We start from the raw sequence: 26890 nt of genomic DNA, 5'->3' as shown, positions 1-26890 counted from the left end.
TCCCCCTCCAGCCCCGGAGGGAGCGGCCGGGCCGGCCCCCGGCGTGGCGCGGCTCTGCGCTGAGGGAGGAGAGGCGGTGCGGGTGGGCAGCGGGGCTCTGGAGCGCCGGCCGAGCCTCGGCTGGGAGGCCGTGGGGTGGGGGTCGCTTGATTTTATTCTGAGCTAATTAAAATAGTGCCTAGTGGTGCTGCACCGCTGCGGTTGTGAAGGCTTGATTCTGATTGATTTGGTTGTAGTATCAGTTCAAAGACTACCCTCCTTTACTTGTAAGTTGATTTTCATTTTCTTTCTGCCATGTAACATAACAAGATTTTTGTAATTACAATAACTATATTGCGTGTTAGCATTTGGAAAGCAGGTGCCAAAAGTTCCTTTTGGCAGAGCCTGGCACAGTAGTTGCCCCTTGGACATTGTGCCTGCTCAGGACCAGTTGTTGTCCCAGGGCTTTGGGCCTTCGCCCGGGGCTGTGCTCCCAGTCTTGAGGAACTGATGAGCGCAGCTTGTGTTTCAGTGGAGGGGCAGTTTATCTAAACTAGAGTATAGAGTTTCTCCTCCGGAGAGACATCTCTTGTGAATTCAGCAAGCTTAACGTGGAAGTGGTGGTGGCCACTCCTGATGGTCAGTGCATTCCTCTCCTAAAGGACTCTGTTGTTCAGTCTGGAGTGTTCGTTGATGAGATCTGTCATGCAGAAGGTATTTTACTTTTTCCTATGTAAATTAAAGAAATAGTAGAGAATTAGCCTTTCAAAATGGATGCTTAAATATAGCTTCAGAGTCTGACTTAAAAATACTTTGTGTGCCTGCCTGAATTAATCTTTGAATTCATGCTTTTGTAGTTACCTGGCCTACAGGCACCCTTCATGATACTGGTGTGTATGTTTACATGATGGCAGAACCACTTCACATAAAGAGCAAACGTAGTAAAGTTGTAGGTGGAGGCTTAAAGCAGCAGAATCGCAAGTGCCAACTTCCTGTTGAAAGGCTCTTGATCTCGAGGCTGAGTTTCTGAAATATCTAACAAAAATCAGTATTATGTGAGCAAAGAGGACAGGGTATTTCTTGCCAAGTGCAGAAACAGTACAGCAAGTTTTAAGTGCAGCACAAGTGCAAGAAAAGAGAGACTTTGTCCAAAGCTTAACAAAAGTATCTTAGCTTTCTTCTGTAATTGTGTATATGCTTGATTATTGATAAACATTATCAGTATGCATATGGAACCTAACTCCTAATTATCTGAACTTGTGTGGACTAGAATGTATTAGATAATTGAAAAAACAGGGTAATTCGAGTACTGGGGATGTGCAGTGATGGAATTGCTGTTCCTTCAACATTGTTTCTTGCCTTCATCAGTACCTCAGTACAGTCTGAGCCATGTTCTCTTTTACTCCAAATGGGGGGGAAGGCATGACTGTTCTGGGGGATCCAAGATAGCTTGGTATGCTGCCATCTTGAGTCTGGAGAGTTCATGGAATTTGATTTCATGTTAAGCAAGATTTTTAGTTTAAGCAAAGTTTACGAGATTAACTTGATTCCAGGTAGGGAAAAAAAGCCACGTAAGCTTTATGTTGGCCTGGTAGAGAACTTGGGCTAATAAGCCTGCCAGAGTGGAACAAGCTTTGAATGGCATGTGTACTCTACAACTGAAACAAGTTTTTTGTAGGTACATGAGTTGCCCACTTAAAAACATGGTTCCTAGTATATTGGTATGCAGGCTTAGGTGAATGTTTGTCATATAAGCGTTGTTTCATAAAGAATAAACTCACTGGAAAGACCACAAGGCCTATAAGGCATTCATTTGAAAGTCCAAATCTCTTGTTTCAGAGTATTTTGTTTCTGAATGCTTGCTGATATGACAAAAATATGCGCAAGTATAAACTTAACACAGGCCACATGTTCAAGAGAACTGAAAGAAACTTACAGTGTTTCAGCTACTGTAAAGTTGCCTATTGTGAATTTTTGCTCTGTGGATGTTGGAAATTATGTACTTTTTTTGTTCCGACTGAACAACTTAAATTGAAACGAATTTTTGGACTTATATTGAGTGAGAAGCACAGAGCAGTGAAACTGTTGCTTTAATAATACCACTGATAGTAAGTTAGAATAAATGTAGTATCAGAGCGATAACAGGAAGTGACTTCCAGAGTGTGTCACGGTCCTAGCATCTCTGTTTGCTCAAATATGCTAGCAGAATGGTAAGAGTAGATAAGAGGCTTGTGTCTTCCTGGACATACTCCATAATACAGGCGTGCATTAGCATTGTTAATCAGATCCCTTTGCAAATACTTCTGTTTCTAGGAAGTTCCATGGAAGACATAACTGGTGGAGGGAACTTGACGTTCACAGCTGCAGCTGATAAAGAAAATACTGTGAGTTACTGCACTTTGTAATTGCTCCAAATATTTTGAGCATTTTTAGATAGCAGACATGATCAGCATATATTGTTCTTTCTACAGTTTTGATATTTCGACTCTTTGTTGTCATACTCTGGTATATTGGAATATTTCTACCATAATGGGCAGCTTTTTTCTAGTAAGAATCACTTAAGATTTTTCTTCCACAGATGTTGCATTCTGATTTGATTCATGAGAAGCCAAAGAAATGTCAATATTCCTCTGACAATGTTTTCTCTATTGGCTATGACAAGAGTCTCTTCAGTTCAACATCACCACCTCAAATGAAGACTTGCCATCACTGTGGTCTGTTTGGTAAGTGCCTGTTGTCCTGTAGTCTGTGATGCATAGTATACTTCTCAGTGGAACTAAATCAGAAGGTTTTTTCAAAGATGGCTTAAAATGATGTATATTTTTATTTCAGATGCAAGTATAGTGACTATTCAGAACATAGTTGGGGTTATGGAACTTATAAACAGAAGAGAACATCTCCTTAATCAAAAATGTGGGTTTTTTTCCTTCTTAAATATAGAAGGAATTTGAGATATCTAGGGCAGGAATGTCTGATAGCAATATGTGAATACAAATATCTATTTGTATGTGCTTAGAGCTGTAGTGGAACAGTCTTGTAAAGCAGTTATGGAATAATACATGGGGCCTTAACAGCTGTTGTCTCTTCGGATATAGATGTTTCTCTCTGTCTTTTTTTTTTAGGATCCCTCAGATGTTCACAGTGCAAGCAAATATACTATTGTTCTGCAGATTGTCAGAAAAAAGATTGGCCAGCACACAGTGTTGTGTGTGAGCCAATTAAGCAAAAGTAAGTTTGTTAAAAGTTCTGTCAAATAATCTTTACAGAAAGACAGTATTCCTCACAATGCAACTTAAATGACCATGTAAAGGCACTATTACAGTAAAATATGTTGCTTATTTTTAGGCTAGTACAACATAATCTCATACTTGTCAGAAAACTCAGCTTTGCTGCTTTAGAAGGGTGACTTGAAGGATATTGTTGGAGTTGTTAAGGTGTTCTGTAGTGTGACTTAAAGCAAAAGCATTCTTTTTACTTGCGTCAGAACTATGTGAGCATGCAGTAAGAATACCAGCTAATCACATGACTTTGTTATTGCTGTTGATGGTATAGGGAAGGGAGGAGGAATGAGGCTGTGCTTTTCAGCAGTGGCATGGTTAATGGATTGCATTAACAGACTCTGAAGAGGCACCCTTTGTAGCCTTAGTGAACTTCATGGATGTTTTATCTTCGAAGAGCACGGCTGCAATTCGAAGAAGTTGTCTCAGCCAGGCCGTTCTCTAGCTGCTCATTTTTGCTTCTTGACATGCTGGTTTAGATGTTTGAGAGATCACTCACTCATCTGTTTCAATTAAAGTAAGCACCATTAGGTTATGACACGGTACAAATTGACTGGCTGGCTTTGGAACAGTTTAGGGGAGCGATCTGAGCATTTCAGCTGACAATCTCTAGCAAAGAATGACGATCACAATTCAGTGAATCTGCAACCAGGTCTCTGAAATCAAAGTTTACAAGAAATTTTTTTTTTTTCCAGTTTTGCTACAGTGACTGAATGGAGGGAACACGGGGACGATCTGGCATATATATTATCTGGATATTACTTATGTATTCAACTGAAATAGCAACTTTTTTTTTTGCATTTTTTATAGTTCTTAAGGTAGGCTTGGGATTACAGTGTTAGCAGAACTCCACAACAACTCTGTTTTATTAAAAATTAATTTATTTTTTGTTGATGATATCAGGAAAAACACAACAGATGTTGCATGATGGGGAACTAACAGACTTCCAATTTTGCATTTTCTTGGAGGAGGAGTAAGGGTTGACAAAAAACACATACTACAAACATAGCCTTTTTGTTCTACCTGCAAGTAGGTGTTACATATGTTACTTGTCTATCTTTGGTTCTTCCAAATTAACACCTCTTTCTTTGATTACAGTGGAACTAATAATGGAGGCAAGTTACCTGCTGAAACTGAGAAGAGAGTTTATGTTAAGGTATAGAATATAATTTTCACTCTTTCTTGAGTAGATCTGATGTGAGCTAGTTGCAATATGATTAATTTCAGCTGTACAGGAAAGGAACAAGTTCCAAAGATTATAATCTACTCCTTTTTAGAAAGGTCAGTGCTTAAAATCAAAAATTACTGGGAGAAGCATTCAAAAATATGTCACTTCTAGAGCCCATTGCAACACTATCAGACAACTTGGTTTTTCTGTGAAAAAAACCCCACTTTTACAAAAGTTAAATATCAAGACCTATGTGATGTTGCTAGAGAAATACTTTAGGAAGGAAACAGATGTAGCTTGTCCACCAGAAAATTTCTGGGTTTTTTTCTGTGTAGTTCATGGGTTGGTGCTTGGAGCTTTGTAAATTATCTGAGACATGCATTTAATGTGGTACTGTATAGTAACAGATGCAGATAAGTTTTTGTTTCTTCACTGGAGCATGAATTAAAGATGGTGCAGTTCTGCTTTGTAATGTTTTGGAGCTTCTCTTGATCTTACTTGCACCCAAAGTGAAAGTGAGATCATATAGTCTTCCTGTGAACTGCAGGAGATAATTTTGCTGTCTTCATGGTTTCTTGGGATGATGTTTGTGAAAGCAGGTGAATGTGCAAGCTTTCAACTAGCCATATGTTTGCACTATACAGGAAAACTCCTTTGTCATGCACTTCTTTGAAGTAGCTCATTCATCTGTTTTAACTTTTTGGAGGAATTTAAAAAGGAGGCTTCATTTTGGATCATAAGACTTGTTAGTTCATCCTGATAAGTTTCTGCTGTGTGTGTACTTGTGACTGCTTTCTAATAAAACTGATCAACTTATAGAGAGGAATCCTTATATCAAGATGATGTACAATATGAATAAGCAATTTGTAGCTGATTTATTTTGAAATAACAGAAGTCTTTATTTTTCTCTGATTCATCTTCTGGAACTTAAGTAAGTTCTGTGGAAGTAAGAGAGTTTATATTGCATATTGTTCAATTTTTAATGTATTTTGCTATGAGATGTGGTTTTTTTCTAGAAAATCTCCTAGAAGGATCTTTGCAAGTAAACAATTAATTTCGCAGTTGCAACAGTAATCTCGGTCATCACACATTGTTTGCAGTATGTTGGACCAAATGTAAAAGAGGTTTTCCATAAGCATGTGTATGAGGTTATTTTTTCTAATGCGTTTAGAACGTCACAGGTACAGATGGTATGCATTAGGCTGGTCACGCTAAATGTTTAGACTTTTTTTAGAAATGGATACCAGTTGGATATCAGAATGGATACCAGAAATGGATAACTGCACTTAGAGCAGTAGCTATAATCTACTCTGTGGTGTTAAAGCTACAGGGAAGCAGGCAGAATTCAATTCCTTTTATTTATGAGAGCATCACAAACAGGAAGTACAGTGCAGTTGTCCTGTAAAACAGGTGTGAAAGGAAGAGGTGAATGTGTGAGACTTTAGCAGTCGTTTTTCATTGTCTGGTCAGTATATCTCTGATAACGTTTTAAGTTATTTTCAAGAGTAATACAAAGTCTGTAAGAGTTCTTATTGAAGGTCAACAAAAAGCACTTTTTTACATGTTTCTTGAAATTATTAAAAAGTTCTTTTCCCATTTGTTACTACAAGGAGCTACAGCTGAACAGCTCCAGTTTAAACATAACTTGTAGCTATTTTAAATAGGGTAATTCAACTTCCATGGATTCTTTCAAGACAGAAGAGCACATCAAGAAAATAATGCTTTCAGATCTCCAGACTCTAGGGATCAAAAAAGCTACAAAAATACAGGTAATTGTATTTTGGAAGAATACTACAATGCTTTGTTAGGTTGCATTTGAAGCTTTGTTAAGCATATGTAGCTGCATGTCATCTCAGCTCTTTGTCTAATTCTGCTCACATGTAAAATTCCTTTATTTTTATAGAGATGAGTAAATGCAAGAAGGGCTCAGGGGGAGAAAGTGAGATTATTTCTGTGAAGGTGAACATTTTGTTCTTTTGTTTTGTTCCCTGCAGTTAATTACTGCTAGATTCAAAACAAAAGAAAAAAACCAGGTATAGGGTGAAAAGCCTCTACTGAAATGAACACTGGTCCTGAGTAATATACTGGTTTTGCATAATTATCTACTGTGGTTTTTCTCTTTAGGGTACAGTAAGAGAGTTCAAGAGTCCAAGTGAATTTTACATACAGATGACTTCTCCAGAAGTTTTAGACCAGATCAGTAAACTTTCTGCGAAACTGCAAGACTGTTATGCTAACACGGTTATTCAAGAGCAATATATTGCTATCAGAGGGGAAGTCTGTGTTGCAAGGTGTTCTTTGGATGAGGTAACATCTGATTGTTCATAAAATAAGCGTTCTGTGTTGAGCTCATCATGTTTGCATGCTTTACTTCTATGTCTCTACCAGTGAAGGCTGCTAGTTAGAGATCAGTTAATTGTGGTGGAATTGTGGTAGTAACTAGCTTAACATACAGAACTCAAATTTAAGGTACTGATTTTCCCCACTGCCACCACCTGCCATCCCCCCCAAGTTGATTTTTGTGTTTATGTAGCTGAGCCCTATAGGTGCTGTTTGTCCTACTGTTGTATGAAGCCTGTGTGTGTTCTCAGCAAATTTAACCTACTGTAGTTAGAACAGCTTGGAATATGACTCCAGTTAATTAAGGGAGTTATTTTTACTTAATGTCTTACCTGACTCTTCTGGTGGCATTTCTATAGCAACATCTAGGTCCTGTTTCCCTTCACACCCCTTTTTTGTATATCTTCCCATTTTTTTCTCCTTCACTGTTAGCAGATTCCTGATTTACTGTATGGTAGCAACTCTTCATAGGAGTAGAATTTTATCTTCAGCAGTCAACACTACAGTGAGCTATTTTCATCAGAGTTGATTCTGAATTGGTCAGTGCCTTTGTTGATAAACAAACCTGATGAAGCAAAATATAATGTGATCTTATTAAGGTTATGGTTTATTCCTACACAGACCTGGAATAGAGCACTGGTAAAAGATGTGGATATATTGCAAAAGAGAGCACAAGTATTCTATATAGATTATGGAAATGAAGAAAATATTCCCCTCTCCTGGATTAAAGCTCTGCACAAAGACATTGAACTGTTGTTTCCTCCATGCGTGAGTTCTATTTTTGTAACAATAGCTAAGGTATTTTAAAGGAATAGCTCTGAAATGAGTGTTATTCATGTCTCAGTGTAACTGTCATTATCATTTCGCGTTCAATGAAAGCAATGTGTAAAAACTACTGTACTATACGAAGTTGACCTTCTGAAATGTTTACTAGCTATTCCATAGGAGTGAGGAAGGTCACCTGCCTTTTTTTCTTCCTAGTCTCAAAATTCTTGGGTCCTGAGCTGTTAAAAAAAATAAAACAAAACAAAACAAAACAAACAAACAAAAAAAACAAACAAACAAACCCACAACCAAACAAACAAAAAAAAAAACAAACAAAAAACAAAAAAAAAACAAACAAACAAACAAACAAACCCACAACCAAACAAAAAAAAAAAAAAACAAAAAAAAAAAAAAAAAAACAAAAAAGCCATGTTCAGGGCATTTAGGTCCAAATGTCCTTTATATGCTAGAGGTCAGTAGGGAAATTGTTCTGCCTGTGTATTCTAATCTGGTCTCACACAGTAGTGAAAAATCCCTTGTAGTTTAGGCAGACTTTGTCTGCAGTAAAGACAGCTGTTGGTCTGAGTTCATTACCATACTATGTGATGTCTTCCATTACAAAATAGATGGTCTAGCTTTAATCTGGGAGTTAAACTAATATGTTTAACTATACACAAAGAATAATAGAGAAGCATTCTTTCAACCAGTGACAGCTATGATTAGCTGCTATTGTAATAATTTTTCATGGCTTGTTCATGAGGCTTTCTGCTGGGTTCATGAAAGATTTTGAGCACTGTTTGAATGTTGGCTTAAAGCCCTCAGTATCTTCTGAGGGCAAGTTAGGACATGCACCTGTGGTTGGATGTGATGTGATACAACTGTGCCTAACATAAGACAACATAAATAGTGGGTTAATCAGAGGAAATGTAGTTCACAGTTTGAACTTAATTTTCTAATTCTTAATTCTTGTAAAGAATTGATATGCTTAGAATTCCAACAGCAGCTTTAACTTATATGCAAGATAATATTTCTGAGGGCCTTAATTATTTAGTCGCTTTTTCTACAGGGCAAATAACCTCCTATCCCCTCTTGTTCTAATTGTAATTCTTTCCAGGCCATTAAGTGTTCCTTTGCTAATTATGATCCAAAAGAAAAAGGATGGAATGAAATCATCACAAACTTTTCTTCGCAATTTATGGGAAAACATTGTTCAGTAACTGTTGTTGACATATTACAGGACGAAATGATGTTGACTTTTGCTGTAGATGTTGTTCATACTGATTTTGGTAAGTACTTGGTAGTGTGTGTGTGGGGTAAAAACCCACAGTTGATAATTCTTTCATGTTTACTATCCCTACCCCTGCCCAATACCTTTAAAAGAGGAGAGGTTTTTTTCATTTACTCTCTTCCCTCTTGTCACTCTCCCAGCCTGCCCCTTGATTTATTTTTTAAGTTTTCATTTATTTCACCTTTCCATATAGAAGTCACTTTAATATGTCTGTACCTGAAGTATGTTGTTATACTTAATAACCTTAAGTTTTAGTAAGGTTACTTTTTCAGTAGAATTATAATAAATTCAGCATTTTCCAGATTATCTCATATATTTTTCTGTTCTAATAGATGCATGCAGACTTGGGACCATGTTGTTCCTTTTATCGTGTACATTTTTAATTCTTTAAAAGTGATAGTATCCGTTTTTAGTTCCACTAAGGATTTTACCAGCTTTTGTTATATTTCATACATGCTCACTAAAAAAATATCCTAGAGAAAATTGCAACCACTGGATATTGTTTTACCTAATTGGAGAGCTCTAAGTATGTTTGTATTTCTAAGTTAGAAAGCCTCTGCAGAGACAAGCAGAGCACCTGAGCTTTGAGAGATCTGAATTCAGATTCTCAGTTGAGCTGGGGAAATAGCTTTTATTGTGGAACCAGATCAATACATGGACAGTCTGCCTCTTGTCATTATTTGGAGAACTCTTGTGTGTTTTTTTTTCTGGCAGCAGAGCAAGAACAGTACAGTGCTAAGAGCATATTCTTTTAATTGATATGCAACATACAGAAACTCTGAAGGAAAGGATGGTTGATCCTCTTGCTAAAATTCCTGACGTTCAGGAAGCTTATCTCCATGTCAAAGTCCCTGCAATCTATAAAATGATGGTTCTCCTTGTTCCTGTCTAATTCAACTGATTCAGGGTTATGCTGGGCATATTTCACACTTGGTTTCTTTAGAGCATGATAATGGCAAAACAGTGTAAATTGCCAACCTCTCAGAAAGAAGATCATAAAAATATCACTGCATTCATAAAATGTTATGTGCATGTATTCTGTGATTTTACAAGCAACTTAAACACCTGTATTTAGGTTTTCAGTTGAAAATAGTTACATTGAAAGCTTGAAATACTGTTTCATGCATCAGAAATGGAATACGTAATAGCCAAGAAACTCAAGATTTCTTTGTAAATATTGGTAACTCAGTGGATACTCACTGTTGTAAATACAAAGGTAAGTTTTGAATATTTGTACCTGAAAAGCTGTAATCTTTTTTTCAGTCAAGTGTCTACAAGTCAATGTTGATTGTTACTGCTTTGCTCATTTTGTCAGTCTGAGCTCTGAATGTCTTCAGAAAAATCAAGTAGACTCTGAAGCTACTTTTATTTTTCATTCTAAGCATATTAAGTACTCTACAAACAAGTAGAGCATCCTCACCTTGTGATAGGAATATAGGTTAGGCTCAGAAGATTAAACTAAATTCGGACTATCTTGTATGGAAAATAACTTTGTTTCTTGTATATGTATTTTAGGAGACTGCCTAGGTAAAGTATCTTTAGAAATGAGGTCTAGTTTAACTCCAGATAGTAATGCCAAAGGAGCAGACGATCAAAGAGGTAAGCAAGCAAATCAAACTTACTAGTAATAGACAGAAAAAGCTTTGCGAGTTTTAGGTCTAATGTTGCATGATACTCTGAATGTAGTAAATATTCTAGCTGTTCACTACCATCACCACCTACTTAAAAATGTTGGCTAGTGGAGCTTCCTTCAGTTCGCTAGTTACAGTAACATGTATGATTTTTAATAGTGTAAAGTATTTGTTAATGATGATTATGTGAACATTAGTTTGATGGATAATATAACAGGAGCCTTCAAAGTCCAAAGTTTCAGCAAAAAGAATGAACTGCTAGCTGCTTCAGTGTGCTTACATTTTCAGAGTCATCTAGCTTTTGATTAGCAACACTCTTTTTTTTTTTTATGTACTTTGGCAGAAAACCATTCTGAGGGAAGTAAAGAAAAAATACCTGAAGATGAAGAACTTTTTCACTGTGCTAATTCAGTTGCAGAGTGTGTCTCTGTATGTATTGGAGATGCATTTTCTGGTGTGGTTTCCTTCATTCAAAATCCAGAGAACTTTTTCTGTCAGCAGATAAACAGTGCCCGTAAGTGACGTGTTGAAAATGGGATATGATACCTAGTACAGCATTTTTCTCTTCTGTAGAGTGGCTGGGGAGAGGTGTTGCTGGTCTTGTAGTTTGACCCGAAATGGTGATTCCCTGTAGCTTTAGGCCATGCCTCAGTCACTTAAGAGCCATGGTGTTACAGAGGGTGTTTTTGTCAATGTTAACTGCTAATATCGCTTACTAACCTGTAAGGTGGTAATTCGTGGGCAGTTATGAGTAGTGCAAAGTAGAAAGATAATGTGGCATGGAATTTAGAAGTCTGAAGTCAATTTGTATCACAAATATTTAATGTTAAATTGTTCTCTCACATGTTCCAGAAACATGTGTGAGTTTGATTACTTTGTTTGTTCCTATAATGCCTTGTTGCTTTACCACTGGAGGGAAGTGTTTCCTTATAGGCTGGGTGTGTGAACTGAACTTTTGCTACGTAATACGGGGAGAATATCCAAGTACTAGAAGGTCAGATAATAGTGCCCAAACCCTGCTTTGGTGTCTTCTGATACAGTAAAATATAAGACTGTAAATAACACTGTATGGGCCAGAGTGCTATGCTGCAGGGACTTCTGATGCATCTCCCACCATGCCCATGAACAGATGACTGGGGGAAAATAGAGCAGAGCAAGTTTGTGGGATGTGTCCTCCTAGTGCTCTCCAAGCTAGCTTTTTATTTCAGCTAGAAGAGCTTTTGCACCTGGATGTGGTCTGGTGCATCTCCTACAGTGGCTTTATCTTATGTGTACTTGTGCAGCCTTTGAATTTGTGTGTGTCCTTCAGTAAGAAGTGGCACTCATCCTCTGCTGGTTGCTTGAAGAGCTGTCTGTCTTGGTTTCTTTCTAGCATGCAGCCACTAGCTTGCTCTCAATTCCTACTGGCTTCAGTTTTGTTCCTGGGTTGAAAATGTCTGTGACCGGTTTTCCCAGTTCATTCCCTTTACCACTGTGATTCCTTAGACTCACATGAGGACTCTCTTTGATCTTCCTGATTGAAGAATCCTAGTCTCATCACTATTTTGGTACTATGTTAAAAGTTACGGGAAATAATGTCCGTTATACTATAAGATGTTCTTCCAGGCTTTGAGCTTAAGATTTGTGTACTTCTGTAAAAATTACAAGACAATGTGTGCTCCTAAAACCTGTGTATTTTAACATCAGGTCAACTCGCTGAGCTTCAAGTGTCTCTCAATGAATATTGTGACAAATTTCCCGGTAGTCCAGCTTTCCATCCTGCTGCTGGAAATGTCTGCTGTGCCCGGTTCACAGGTAAAAAGGGAGCGCAAGTATGTCTCTTAATTTATGTCACTTTATTACAAAAAATAAACAATTTTTATAATTATGTTTAGAAATGTTTCATACAGAGTTTATTTTATCTGTGTGTGGTTTTAGCTGTGGATAGACTTTGGTAGTGATTTTTAAAAATTATTAATAGCAAATGATGACACCTATAAAATACTAGCGTAAGAAAAACCATAAAATGGTCCCTTCATTGAGCAAACTTAACACTGGGTTGATTTTTGTATAAAGGAACTTTTTAAGACACCGTGAAGAAATTTGGGTTCTTATATGCTGCTAAGCATTACTTCCTGTGGCTAGAAAAAAATACAGACTTGGAATTTTAGACCCCAAAAAAGGGACAGAAGAAATGGGATAATATATAACAATGTTGCACAGATAGTCTTCTCAAAAACGTTATTTAGCCAAGACCTGGTAGTACTGAATTTTATGTTCATAACTTTGTTTCTACCTCATGACAAAATTGAATCTTGCCTTAATATATGCTGGTATTCTGTATAAAGCAGTGTTCTGGAATTAGTAAGTCTATATGAAGGAAATACCTTTTATTAGAATCTGAAGTCCCGTTTCCTTGAGTGCAGTAGGATGAAGATAATCTCTTTTGATCACAGATCATTCTCCTTTTAAATCATCCTTTTAACAAGAAAAAAACCTCTACACATTGCTGTTCTTATGCCTTCTTTCTGGTCAGAAATGTTGCTGCTGTAACTTAATGTGATTGATAAACATTCCTGGTCATTTATTTCCATTTCCTGTGGCTTTACTGCTTTGAATAAATAGCAGCGGGACTGAACAGATAAGCTGAAATAAATGTTTTTTTGCACATTCAGAAAAAGCTAATGCTGCCAGTAATCTGTCTTGGCATTTGAATGGGCGCTGGTTTCAGCTGCCGAGCTAGGGAAAGCCATCAGTTCAGTACTGAGGATGTCTTGATAAACTTGAGTAAGCTTGTATTTTTTTCTCAAGTATTTCAGTTTAATTAAAATACTTAAATCTCTTGTGTGGCTTTTGAATTGCATGTTGTGGTCAGCTAAGCTACTGTTTGCTGTTTGTTTAAATGTATTAAGCTTAAGTACTACATCCACATAATGTAGTCAGTTCTTTGTTGCAGTATTTTTTTGTGGGGTGGAGGGGTTCTTTATGGAAAGAATGAGTTTGCAACACTCAGCTCATATGAGGGGCGATGGTGGTAGGTATTGTGTCCATAAGGGTTTTGTGAAAATTTGTGTGAACTATAATGCTGCTGTTTTATGTTGAAATTGACGTGTTTTCATATTGGTCTGCCACAAAAATCATTCTGTTGTCAGAAGTTAAAAGCAAGTACAATGAATTTCTGTTTCTTTCTTTCTAGAAGACAATTTTTGGTATCGTGCTGCTGTTATAGCATATGTTTCTGAAGATACTGTTTTGGCAGGCTATATAGATTATGGTAATTTTGAGGTTCTTCCATTGACTAGACTTCGTCCTATGATTCCAAGATTAATGGATTTGCCAGCTCAAGCCATAAGATGTACTTTGGCAGGTATGAAACAAATGATAGGCTGTTTCAAATGGGATAGAGGCAAAATAAGTGGGGTTAGATAATGATCACCCCTCTACTATCTTATCTCCATCCTTTCCCATATTTCAATATAACAGTTAAGTGTTACTTCCAGAATTCTAAATTGTTATGGCATATCTATAAAATGTGACAAATGTTTCCTAATGTACTTGGTGACCTGCAGCTGTATGTTTGGAAAACTGTGTTATATTAACACACCTGTTAGGTTTTGCATGTGCTTTTGTTTAAAGCAAAATTCAGTTATCTACTGGATTTCTGGAATTCCTAAATCTGTTGTGGTTCTAACACTGCGGGGAAAGGTAAAATTTCATTTTATACATTGAAATTCAGAACTGTATCTGTCCCCCTTCCTGGGGGCAAATCTAGTGAAACTACTGGTAGACTTTTCTCCATAGGCTTGTGAAATCTGTCAAGTTGGAAAGGACATTGACACTTCCTCATTCGTCTTTCTGCCTCAAGTCAAGTTCATACATTGTTTTCCTGACACACTTGTTTAACCTGCTGTTGGAAACTTGTTTATTTTCTCTGTTTCCATCACTATATAAGATAGTCCACCCCTTTGCTTCAGTACCTGTCTTTTAGAATGCTTGATGCCTATCCTTCCTTTACAATACTTGGTATTTAACCTGATTTTCAATTTTGGGGTAAAGTTCAGAGCAGCATTCTAGCTTCTTACTTTGAAGGAAAACCATGAAACAATGTGTCCCGTGTATGTAGAGATGGAACCAATGCATATGGAATGTGATCTAAAGAAATCTCTTTTCTAGGGCAAATCATGATGCCCATAGCTGATAATGAGTGTTCTAAGAAAGGTCCTAAACACAACATGGACACAAAAAGTGATCAGATAAGATGTTTTGTGATTGGAATCAAGGATTACTGCTGCATAAAATACATCTTTCTGGAAGGCAACTTCTGCCAATCTGCTACTATACCAGTTCTGGTTATAACTTACATTTTAGAAATAAATTTAGTAGCACAAAGAGTAAACATTTAAGGAGGAATAAGCTTATAGTAGCAGATATATTGGCTGAGAGATGGTTAATGTTGTTCAAAACAATAGGTTGTATTCATAAGACCCAAAGACTGACACTTCTTATAGACATTCGTACTAGACAGGTATTAAATCTGAATTTATGCATCTCTGTAATAGACTAGTTGTACATGACCTTTGTCAGATTTTTTGTTAAAGTACTCCGAAAGTTCAAAAGTTAAGTTATCTTGTTTGAAATCTTGTTACAATCATGAAGAGTGGGAGCGAATTACTTGGTATCTGCTACATAATCTGTTGTTTCAAACAGTATTGTACCTTTCCACATATTGTTGAGACTTGAATTTTCCTTAGAACCTTTCCATACTATGTGATTTTTTTAGGTGTGAAGCCACCATTAGGATCCTGGACCTCAAAAGCTATTTCTTTTATGAACCAACTGGTGAAAGAAAAAGTGTTCACAGTAAAAGTCGTGGATAAAGAGAGCTATAGATCTGTGGTGGAGCTTATAGATGCATCAGTCACTCCAGTAATAAGTATATCAAGCTATTTCATAGAGAAAGGCTGTGCAGCTGAGGAATCAAGGATGGCATTACCAGCAGTCAGAATGAGTGATGTTAAGCAAGCAAATGGTGAGTATGAGCACATCCTGCTGAACTGGCACTATTTAACCCCCTGCTAGAGTGGGCACAAAAAACACAAGTTCTTAACTGGTAAAAGTTTTCCAGTCTGGCTCATGAAGTCTAGCCTTCTGAGGGCTGAAGTTTAGCCATGGCAACTCTTGCCATGAGTTTCCTTGTGTCTTTGTATGTGTCTATATATGTGTGTGTGTGCATATGTAACAAAGTTGCAGTTGCTAATTTTTGGGAGACCATACTAGTATTTCACTTTCTAGGGTTAGAAACCTTAATGAGTTCCATTTAAGTAGGATATGGCTAGTTAGTACCTGCTTGTTCTTACGCCCTTGTCCTTTAGTTCAAACAGTATTTCATCTTCATTATCTTATACTTTACACCTAAACGCACATATTTAGTTCTTGAAAATTTGACAGCAGTAGCCTATATGACTTCAAGGATAAGCCTAAATTGTCTTTTTTTGCTTTTAGTGACTGAAGCTTCAATTTGAGAAATTTTCAGATTTTGTCAGATTTCTTCGTATTGTGGGAAGATTCTTAGCTTCTCTCATACGAAGCATGTTAAGCTTTTTTCAGTCCTGTAAAACTATGTATTCTCTCCTGATCTGTTTGTACAGAAAACTGAGGGAAGTCTTTTTGTCAAGGCTATGTCCAAATCCCTTAATTTTGATCTTCCTCACTAGACGCTTTGTGGCTGAGACATGGTTATTCCTTACCTTTGTTCGGAATGGTAAGGAATCTTGTATAAAATTCAGATGAGCGGTAACTTTCATGGTTATATCGAAACACATTTTGATCTGTGGCCATCATCCTAGATCTGTTTTATATCTTCATAGATTTCTTGATTACTTCTCACCTTCTTCAGTTTCTTGCACCAAGTGGGAGCTTTTGAATGCAGGTTCTAAACAGATTATGAACTTTTGTCTTACGTGTTTTAAAACTTGTTATTTTTATATTGGAGTTTCAACAGATATATTTCTCTGTCAACTTGCAAAATAGTTTTTCATTAACTTGTTTGCTTTATTTAAACTTACCGATTAAATTGGTGACTGCTGGATCTAGCCTTGTATAAGAGTAGATTTTGGTTAGCTTGCCAGAAATTAAGGAACAATGTATTTTTTGGTTTAGAGAACTGCTTAGGAATCTCACCATCACAGAAAAGAATAAACAATTATATTTCAGTTGTTAAGCATCCTAAAGGTTTCTCAAAATTTGAGTAACTTGTTAATTTTTATTTTTCTTGTCAATCTTTCTTCCTTATGGAGTGGAAAATTCAACTAGCTTCCATTCTGAGCCTATTTCTCAAAATGTCAGCTGTGCTTTGTCCCTTCTAGTGGGGATCTGACAGTTGCTTACAATGTGAAGCTTACTTGTATTCCACTGAAAATAAAGAAGATTGAGAGCTTGGTTTGAATTTTTTGTTGTTTTTTTTAGGGGGGGCTGGAGGGTGATGGGGTGATGGTTTTGTGGGTTTTTTCTTTGCCCATTGGCAATACGACTTCCTACAGTAATCTGTTGGACACGCTGCTGGGCAGATGGAGCAGCATCTCAGCATGGCCATCCCTAAAGGTCAAACCTTTATTGAGCTTCATTTTTAGAAAATATAACAAACACTTAAAACTGGAAAGGTCTACCAATGTCAGAAGCCAGCCACTTGGACTCAAGTCTTAAAAAGGCTGACAGTATTTCTGCATGCTGCTGCCTACCATAAGCTGTAACAAACTTAACAGCTATGAAAAATACAGGAAGATTTAATAATGTGCCAATGGTGGAAATGACATCATCTCCAATGTACCATAACTTAGTTTTCACATGATCTATTCGCCAACTTCTGTTAAATAATAAGCTGCTTTCAGGTACTTTAGTATACAGTGCAAATTTCTACAAGTCTTTCTATTAATCTTTTTGTTCGTTCTTTTCCTTAGACCGTTTCCAGTAGTATGGTGACAACTGTTTCCCTCTTCTATGCCCCCTACTCTGTTTCCCAGGAACCAGGGTTCCCCAGAGTCCCTCTTGCTCAGGTTATTGCCACCTAGTCTGTACCTCTTTGTGTGATTGCTCTTCCCTGTTCATTGATGGCTTGCCCCTCTCAGTAGTGATAAGATACATTAAGCAACTGGCATATTTATCTTTTACTCTGCAAAGAGGCTCTCACTGGTAATTAGTTTATTTATACAAGAAATTTGAGGACATGAATGAGCATTCAGGACGTATAATTTTTTTTCCTGTAAAAATTATTTTAATTTCTCTTCCTTCTTCTCTCTCATCTCCTCTTTCTAGAGGACACAACAAACAAAAGAATTTACAAGTGGAGTAAATTAACTCTTAAACAAACAGTAGATGTCATAGTGTGTACACTGTACGATCCTGGAGAATTCTACTGTCAGATTTCAAATAACAGTGGTAAGTTTATTCAGCTTTTTTTCTTTCTGCAAGTTTATTTGCTTCAGATTTTTCAAATGACGTCATTTATTATAGTTCTAATGCATTACTGCTTAAAGTGAGCTTATAGCACCTCCAAGTCTTTTTATGTAAGAATACAAGTGGAATGATGAAGAAATTGGATCCTGGTATGTAGTGACTGTGAAGCTGAAATCTGAAAATGCTGAAGGCAAGCAGTTGACCAAAAATCTAAGAATGTAGAGAAAAGTGAAAGCAGTTACGATTACATAGACAAAGGATATCTAAATAGAAGATAGCAAATAAGAGACATGTTGTTTCCTGTGCCCGTACAATATTTACTGGAGTTCTGTTCTAGTACTCCTGTTCTAATTTGTATAAACTTAAATTCAGAAGGAGATAAAATAACATGAAAATGAGAAAATGCAGCTTTTGATACTTGACTTTCCCTTGGATAATTTAAAAAAAAAAAAAAAAAGTCCTGTTCCTCTCTTAGCATCTATAAAGGCTTCTAATAACCATTGGCTTTTTAACCTACTAGAAAAACAGCATGATGAACTACAGTGGCTGGAAGTAGAAGCTAAATGCATTCAAACCAAAAATACAGGGCAGATCTTAAAAAGTGAGAGAAGTTTATCCCTTGATTTAGATAAGGGTAATAGATTCTTTGTGGCATATTCCCTTTAAGACATGACTGAATTCTTCCCTAAAAGTGATGTTATAGAGCAGGCTAAAGGACTTGATATTAAAAAATAAATAAGCAAGCAGAGTGAGATCTAATAATCTGTTATATGAACTGGCTGAGCTAGATAATTCCCATGGTGTTATATGGCTGTAAAATATACTTTAGATTTTGGAGTGAAGGTGTGTTTGAATTAGGAGGAAGAATTACTGGTCATTTTGTTGTTATACTGAATTAATTTGTCAGTAAATATTAGTTACCTCTCTTCTTCCATCTAATAAGTCTGTTTAGTAAGTTAACTACTTAACCTAGCATCAACAGCTCTTTTTATGAAATTCTAAAATTCACAGAGATCTCCCATCAAATCTTTCGTAAGTAAGCTCTATATAGTGAACAATATAGATAAAGTTTAAGTCAGCTTATTTTACTGATCTTGTCTTTGGGGTTTTTTTTGTTCTAATTTTCAGAGTTACTTGCTCTAACCTTACTTAACAAGTCATTGTCTGAATACTGTCAGAAAACACTACCAGATGTTTTTAAGCCTGTGAATGGAGAACCTTGCTGTGCTTTTTTCTCTGGTGAGTAAGAAACGAAAATATTTATATTTTTGTTTTTACAGGGTGAACATAAAGCAAAAAAAAAAAAAAAAAAAAAAAGTTTGAATTGGCAGAGGATAGCAAAGTATTGAATTTATTTATTAAAAAATAAATGCTGGTGAACGTACTAAATGTGTGCAGTAATTTTTTTTTTTAACTTTTTTAAAATTAGATGATGGTAACTGGTACCGTGCTTTGGTGCAAAATGTCACTTCACATGGAACTGTCAAAGTATGCTTTGTGGACTATGGAAATGTTGAGGAAGTACCACTGAATAAAATACGGCAGATCTCATCTTCATTCTTAAAGCTTCCATTTCAAGGAATTAAATGCTGGCTCTCAGGTGGATATTCTTATAGATTCTTTCTCTTTTAAGAGCTATAGCATTTAGAGACTTGCTGTTTTGGGCGAAGGAGGTGATGACAGGGTATGCTTCACAAAACTAGTTTTTGTTGGTTTGGGGCTTTTTTAATTATTTCGGTTTGTGGGGTGGGTTTTTTGGTTTGTGTGGTTTTTTTTTTTTTTTTTGGAATAAATGCCTATTGCTTACAGCCTCTGGAAATTGTGGGAGCCACTGTTTTAGCGTTACTACACAGCAGACTGGCATTTAACAGAAACATGGTGGCTCTTCCCAGAGCTTCTGACAGTGCTGTGGAGTGATCTGCATGGAGGTTACTTACTGATTTACCAGTCAAAGGGAACTTGTCTCTTTAGTTCTGGTTCATCTGTAGTGCTTATTAGCTTTTGGTTGCTGTCTTGCTAGGAGCAAATGTGCTTTTCTGCGACTTGTTTCTCAAAATTTTTGCAGGAAACATTCATCTGTTTTTATGAAGGAAGTTGGCCTTTCAGTTCTCTGTAGGGGAGTTTGACACTATGCTGCTGTTTTTCAGTCTTCTACTATTTCTCTCCCCCTTCCTTTTCCATACCAAGTCACTCAAAATTCTACAGAATTATTCTTTTTTTGTAACGTAGTCTACTTGGTTTAAAATTAAAAAAAATGTGGAAACAGGAAAAAGCTCAAAACCACATTTTATCAAGGTGTCTTCTGGTGGGGTTATTCTGATCTATTAAAACACTTTTTCTGCTCCTTTGACAATAAGGCTATATTAAATGGATTCATAAACAGTCTTAACAGTGTTGTTTAAGACACAAGGATTTACTTGGTAGAATATCATAAAATGTAGAAAACAAAACTTGGAAGTGCTGAGGAAATGTGTTTTTAGAGGAAAGGAGGAAGAGGGAGGCAATTAATAGGATGAAGTACAATGTGTATCATTCAGGTAGTAAAAGTAGCCTTGGTATTTTGAATTGTATAAAAAAAAAAAGGATTTTTTAAAAATAAAATATAACACTGAAGAAAGTCACTTAATGGAGGCATTTTGAACAGTTGTCCTACTTCCTAGGTATAAAGCCTGGTAATAGCAAATGGATTCCAGAAGCTACAGCAAGATTTCATACGTACACTGCAGGGATAAAGCTTCAAGCCAGAGTAACTTCCCTTTCCAGAGATGGGGCAGGTGTAGAGCTTATTGACAATTCCACAGGTCATCCAAAAGTGATCAATGAGATACTAACTGCTGAAAAATTGGCTGTAAAAGAAGTTCTACAAGATAAAAATAACTTTACAAACAGGTCTGACAAAAAAGGTAATTAAATGAACGTTGACTTTTAGGCTGTACAAAAATTTTTGAATTACAGCCTTTATAGTTAAAAAGCAAGATCACTGTTAGTTAATATCAATAATAAACATGCATAGTTTTGATTATATGGTCATTTTTACAGTTAAACACAAGTTGCCCTGCAGGTGGCATTATAGACAAAAAGAGAAAGATAAAAATCACTGGGTTTGTTTTACATTAATGCTATTTGAATATTTGATAGTAGAGAATTACAAATGACAACTAAAGCTTTTGCCGTGTTTACTTTCCAATACCTTATTCTTTTGAGGTGTTTTTTACTTTAGCTACTTCAATATGCTAATAGTTTATGAACAAGAGTTATGAACCAAGAATTATCTTGGTTTAGATGTCTCGAAGTGGAGACATTCAGTTGTCTCTGCATTTTAGAGATATTCTGTAACAGTTACTCATAATATGTAAGTGCTTGGAAGAAAGTGGTACACTGCATTTTCTTACTATTTCTATCAGAAACCGCATTGATGCACTGGAAGTCGATTGAATTGGCTATAGATGAAACCATATTTGTCTGTGTAACAGAAGTTGTAAGCCCAGACTTGTTCTACGCTGTACCAGTTCAAACTAAAGGTAAGTAGTGTTTACTGTTCCTAATATCAGTAGTCATTGTTGCAAGCTGGCTAATAAAATGGATGCCTATAGGAAACTGAACTGTGTGGAAAGGTAGCTCAGACAGTAGAAAAATATAAAAAATGCCAAAGGTGGAAGCAAAGGAGCTTAAAAGTATGTTCTTTGTTATACCCAAATGTGGTTAGTTATCAAATGTTTTGGTTTTGTTTTGTTTGTTTGTTTTTTTTTTTTTTCTCTGTAGATCAAGAAAAGCTACGTAGGCAGTTGATGGAACTAGAAGGCTATTGTAAGTCTTGTAAGAACCAACCCTTCAAACCAAAACTGGGTGAAGCCTGTTGTGCCAGGTTTTCAGGTGAGGCAGTTGTTTGTTCTTATATTTCCTTGACCAGTGTAAAACACAACTTTCATTTTTGCTTTAGAAAAAGGAAAACCGCCAACTTTAAAGTGCTTACAGATATCTTAATTCTGTTACAAAGGATACCTGGCTGCATCTGTAGGGCAAAGAAACTGACAGTCTGGAAGAGAAAATAAGGAATAAGTTGTGCCCTGAAAAATGTATGGAGCTGTAAGAGGAAAGCAAGCTAGTTAGTGTTTAAGCTGAAATTTGTTTGTGTTTGAGTCACAAGGGCATGAAATTCATGGCAGAGCAATAGTGCACTTGTATCTGTACAGACCCACTTCTGGTTTGTGGGTGCCTGGGTGGTTTTTTCTTGTTGCTTTGTGCGAGCATGGAGCAGTGACGCTGGCTATGACACCTGATCATTCAGCCTTGCTAGCCTAACAAGCTGTGCAGGCTTAGTGAACTGTTTAGTTCAAGTCAAAAGCATTTTTAACAGTGAGGGAACTTAATTTATTGTCTTAGTCTTTCAGAAGAGGGGATACTCTGCTGATTACATTAGCCCCATTTTTTTAAAAAAGTAGTGTGACTTACAAATGTTGACTGCATGTGGATTGTTACGGGAGATCTGACTAAATGCTGAAAATGAATTTGGGTGCTAGATCAGATAACAGCTCATGGAGGACAGGATAGATGAATTAAAAAAAAATACTAGGCAGACCCCAGGAAGATACTTAAGTGTTTGACAGTTGTTGTTAACTTTCACTTTTTTTGTTGTTGTTGTTTATGGTTCTTCAAGATTATTGAGGAAAAAAGATATTTTTTTCTTTCTTTTTAATTTCAGTTATCTTTTGAGGAGTATGCCTTGGAAAACAGAGGTACGGAGCTAGAAATACAGTGTGCAGACACTCTTAAAACAGTGTTGTAAAAAACTTAGCTGCATAATTAGAGCAAAATTCTGAAAGCAACACTTTAACGAATACAGCAATCGGAAACTTTTCGCTTCTATGGACTTGCTTCTTGTCAAGTAGCCTTTTGTATATACCAGAGTCTTTAAAAACTCCTGGAAAACTGTGCAGATTCTTGTTCTCATGATATGCTGTGTTTACAAGATGGTATTTCACATGTGATTCTTGTCCCAATCTTTTCAGGTGATGGCCATTGGTACAGAGCTCTTGTTCTAAAAGCTTCTCAGTCAGTAGTGAAAGTACTATATGCAGACTATGGGAACACAGAAACTTTACCTCTTTCAAAGGTGCTGCCGATCACCGCCTCCTACTTAAAGCTGCCTTTTCAGACTATTATGTGTTCACTTGCAGGTAAAAATGTCCCCCCCCCCCCCCCCCCCCCCCCAAAAAAAAAAAACAACCCACCCCATTAAAGCCCTGATTGATTTTCTTTAATACTATAAATCTGTACTTATTATGATAGTGTACATTCCTTAATACTGATAAACAGCATGATCTGCTGAAATAGTGTACTCGTTAATAATGTGAAAGCTGGTTTAGAAAGTATGTTTTTAGTTAATTATCTGTAGAATCTAAGCTGCTTATATTAGGAAAACTTAGCATCGTATTTTCAAAAACAGTGATAGCATTATGTGTAAGATTCAAGTCATATCATAAAGGAATTCTTTATAGAACAAACTTGATTGTACTTTTTGTTTTCAGGAATAAAGAAAGCTGAGTGGTCTCCATTATTACTTGCCAAGTTGAAAGAAATGTTATTGAATAAATATGTCACAATTACAGTGAAAGGGATTCATGGAAATGTTAATCTAGTAACAGTGAAGAAGCTTTGTGAAAATGGTAGTCTGAATGTAGCTGACAAACTGGTAATGGAAGGTTTGGTCAAATCCTACAGTACTGAAAACCTACGTACTGAACATCAAGGTACATATTTTCACTTAATTACTTAATTTGAAGAACTGTGGGAATGTGGAATGCTTAAGTGACTTTTCTTTCTAAAAGTCTTAGAGAATTCCACGTGCCACCTCTTAAATGAGGGAAGCAGGGTCCGTGTGTATTTTGCTCATTCACTTGCTTTGTTTTTTGTAGGGAATGGAAGTGAGACCAAATGCTGCTGCACAGAATTAAAAATGCAAGTAAGATTCAGTCCAAGCAACACTTGTTTTTTTTTTCTTACTTTTCTAGAATTTAAAAGAAGGCCTATGTGGGAAGCAAATGGGAGTAGGGAGATAATAGCTAACCAAAACATTGAAGATGGACTACGTGACTATCCCAACGCCTTTTTTTTGCTTTTTTTTTTTATGCGTGGTAATAATTAGAGCACCCTGAAACTGAGGGAGGATAGTGTGTAGATTACAGACTTCGTTATTCTATGTTTTGCCACACATACAGCTCTTTTTTTTTTTTCTTTTTTTTTTTTTCCTGGAGTATGAAGACTCAGGAGTGTTACTTTTGTCTGTTGTGTAGTTAGCTGCAGTGCTCTGCATAAACTGTGTCATTTGGACAAAGGGCAACTAGGTTTTTTCAGTAATATGGATGTGTTTTGTTGTGGATACAATTTGGCAGACAGCTGCATATGTAAGAAAATTGTTGCAATGTGTATTTCAGATAGCACAGATTAATAAGTGCCAGAGTTTGTCATGGAGCTGGGGCTGAGATTTTAATTTAGGCTATTTATGATAAATTAGAATTTTGGAATACTAAAAGTAATACAAAGTATACCAGAAAAGATGCATCAGTCTTTCTCAAAGTGGGATCTTTGTCAGAGGACAGAGCAAAACTTTGAATTCTGAAGACAGAAACCCCTTTCAAGGCTCAAAAAGCCAGAGGCAGCAAGGTCCAAAATCAAAAATATGCACTATTGATATTTTAGAGGTAGGAAAAGAGCATTTCTGTTCAAGGTCATTTAGACCTTTACTGCTTCAGAGTAAGCATAGTTACCAGGAGTTAGTGGCAGAAAGGCAGCAAAACTATGCTGTTCCTGAATGTAGTTGACTTCTCTGTCCCACTGTAGGCTGTTGAACTCCTTTTCCCTTCCCCCCTCTATCTCTTTGATCTTCCAGTTTGATCTAGCTAATATCTTTTCTGACTTGAATTTGGTCACTTTCTGTTTTCTGTTATCCTTCCTCACTGGAATAAGTTTGGCTCAGTGTCTCATGAGAGAGGAAGAGAAGACAGAAGATTCCAATATGACTGAAAACATCAGGAAATAGACATGTGTGAATAACCAAATTTAAGATCCTCATCTCAGTCCTAATTTGAGTATTTTGTCAGTTTGGTTTGAGGAAGCTGCTGCTTCAGGAAAAAAAAAAAAGGGGTGGGAGGGCCAGGGGGAAGTCAGCTACAATTCTGCTGTCCTTTTCCCCCTCCAGAAGACTTTACAGCAGAAAGGAACTGTATATTCATTGAACTGATATGGGATGTAGCTGAGTTTGTAGTTTTAGGATCTACCCTAATCTGAAACCAGCAAATTAAAAAAAAGAAAAAAAAAAATATCTTATGTCTCTAATTCTTTCTGCTTATTCCACAGCTTAAAAGGCATGATCAGATCCTACTCTTCCTCTTGAACAAGTATGAGAATACAGATGGATTCACTGAAATGAAAAAACTGTTGGACCACGAAGTCTGACATGTGCAGTTTCATTTGTATGTATACCAGGTTGCGGCAGTTCCTTTCTTTTTGGAAGAGCGAGTGTATTCATCAGCCTAAAAATAAGAGTCGCTTTATATAAATTCTGCTGTTTAAGTACTTGTATTTATCTGTATGCCTGGATTATTGTGAAAAAAGTATGTAACTTGAAGGATCTCAAAGCTGCAAGCTAAATTTTCTGTTCTGTTTTTGTTTTACATCAGTGTGCTGCTAAGCTTTTTTGCTTTTATTTTGCTCTTGAACGCACATAACTCTGGAATAGCCATTGTATTGTGAGTCTATTCTGTAAACTTACATTTGAAGTTATAATAATCATAAAACTTACTTCAACTTTGGTACCATTTAATTTTACTTGAACAACTGTATCTTATCTTGATTAGTATTTTAATTTAATGTAATTTCCAGTTTGAAGTTAGACTGAAAATTGTTCTTCATATACTTGGTTGCAGTATCATTATAGGCTGAATCTTCTCTCGGACTGCATATAGGTAGTTCTCTCTAAAATCAGTAAACACTTAAATGCACACAGTTCTTTATTTACAGTTACACTTTGTAATATGCATCTGTGAATATTGTTTTAAAGTAAATTGTATTAGAACTGTTTTGTCTGTAGCTAGTCATGATTTCTACCCCATCAAGTTTTTTCACATCATAATAGAAAAGTCCCATTCTGGAATAGGACAAAAATACTGAATCACATTATTCATGGATTTTCAGTGTTTCTCTAAGATGTAGTTGATACCTAGTTGTCATTTCTGACTAACCAAGTGGCAATATTACTAAGGAATACCAAAGTACTGTTCATAGAGCATAGTAGACATTTGCTTATTGAAACTGCAGCTTTTTTGTCCACTTGAACTATATATTTTAAGTTCGGGCTTTGCGCAAATTGGAAGGATCTTGAGATTAAACTTGTTGTGAAAGTGAAATATTTTTGTTTGTCTTAAATCTGAGACAATTTAAGTGTACCAAAACATTTTTTTTCCTGCCTCTAAGTTTTTTGTTGCCATATTCTTGCAGTATATAATAATTAGACAAGTTCTTGCACTTGGGTCTCTCTGTGCCTCTGGTTCTGACCCAAGAGTGTGGCTGGCTCAAGTGTCCTTTGACTTCCTGTGACAAGTGACTTCCACAAGCACTTGTCCACATGCAAAGCAACTTGCTGGTGCTTTAGTCCTTCCATGACTTTTGTTCACTTTTCCACATACCACCTCTCCTAGTGACTATTCATTGCATTTCAGAAGATGACTTTGACTGCCGTCGTCAAAAGCAGTCACTTTGTCTATGAGCAGGAGAAAGGAAGAGTGAATTTTTGCTTTTTCTACTCGGGCAAGACTCCCTGAAAAGCAGTGGTTTGTGTTTCACTTGGAGATGTATGTATGGTGCAGCACAAAGGTATCTGTTACTAATCCTAGGCAGTGGAAGGAAAGGAGAAGTAAGAGACTTTAACATGGTACAGAGACTTAATTCACTCCTTAATTTCAGGTGAAATATTTGGGAACACTGATGCAGGGACAAATCAAGCAAGAACTGT

General features: G+C 36.5%; 1 protein-coding gene across 3 annotated transcripts; it reads left to right on the top strand.

Moving 5' to 3' along the window:
- Positions 1-2297: 2297 nt before the first annotated feature.
- Positions 2298-26285, top strand: TDRD1 (tudor domain containing 1). Of its 3 annotated transcripts, XM_032988677.2 has the most exons (23): positions 2298-2363; positions 2558-2702; positions 3102-3207; positions 4356-4413; positions 6090-6194; positions 6550-6732; positions 7387-7533; positions 8645-8816; positions 10334-10417; positions 10793-10963; positions 12136-12243; positions 13625-13795; positions 15209-15457; positions 17740-17862; positions 19009-19119; positions 19310-19480; positions 20541-20783; positions 21285-21401; positions 21643-21753; positions 22890-23057; positions 23409-23630; positions 23796-23842; positions 25237-26285. In XM_032988677.2, exons 1-23 carry the CDS (start codon positions 2301-2303, stop codon positions 25333-25335), a joined length of 3174 nt encoding a protein of 1057 aa, XP_032844568.1. In that variant the 5' UTR covers positions 2298-2300; the 3' UTR covers positions 25336-26285. The 3 variants fall into 3 exon arrangements, with proteins under 3 accessions (XP_032844568.1, XP_032844570.1, XP_032844571.1); XM_032988679.2 differs by lacking the exon at positions 20541-20783; XM_032988680.2 differs by lacking the exons at positions 23409-23630; positions 23796-23842; positions 25237-26285 and adding an exon at positions 22583-22616 and having other exon boundaries at positions 22890-22967.
- Positions 26286-26890: the final 605 nt, after the last annotated feature.

Source organism: Tyto alba, unplaced genomic scaffold (genome assembly GCF_018691265.1).
Source record: "Tyto alba isolate M040663 unplaced genomic scaffold, T.alba_DEE_v4.0 Super-Scaffold_1, whole genome shotgun sequence".
Taxonomy (NCBI): Eukaryota; Metazoa; Chordata; class Aves; order Strigiformes; family Tytonidae; genus Tyto; species Tyto alba.
This window is presented reverse-complemented; position numbering and strand designations above follow the sequence as displayed.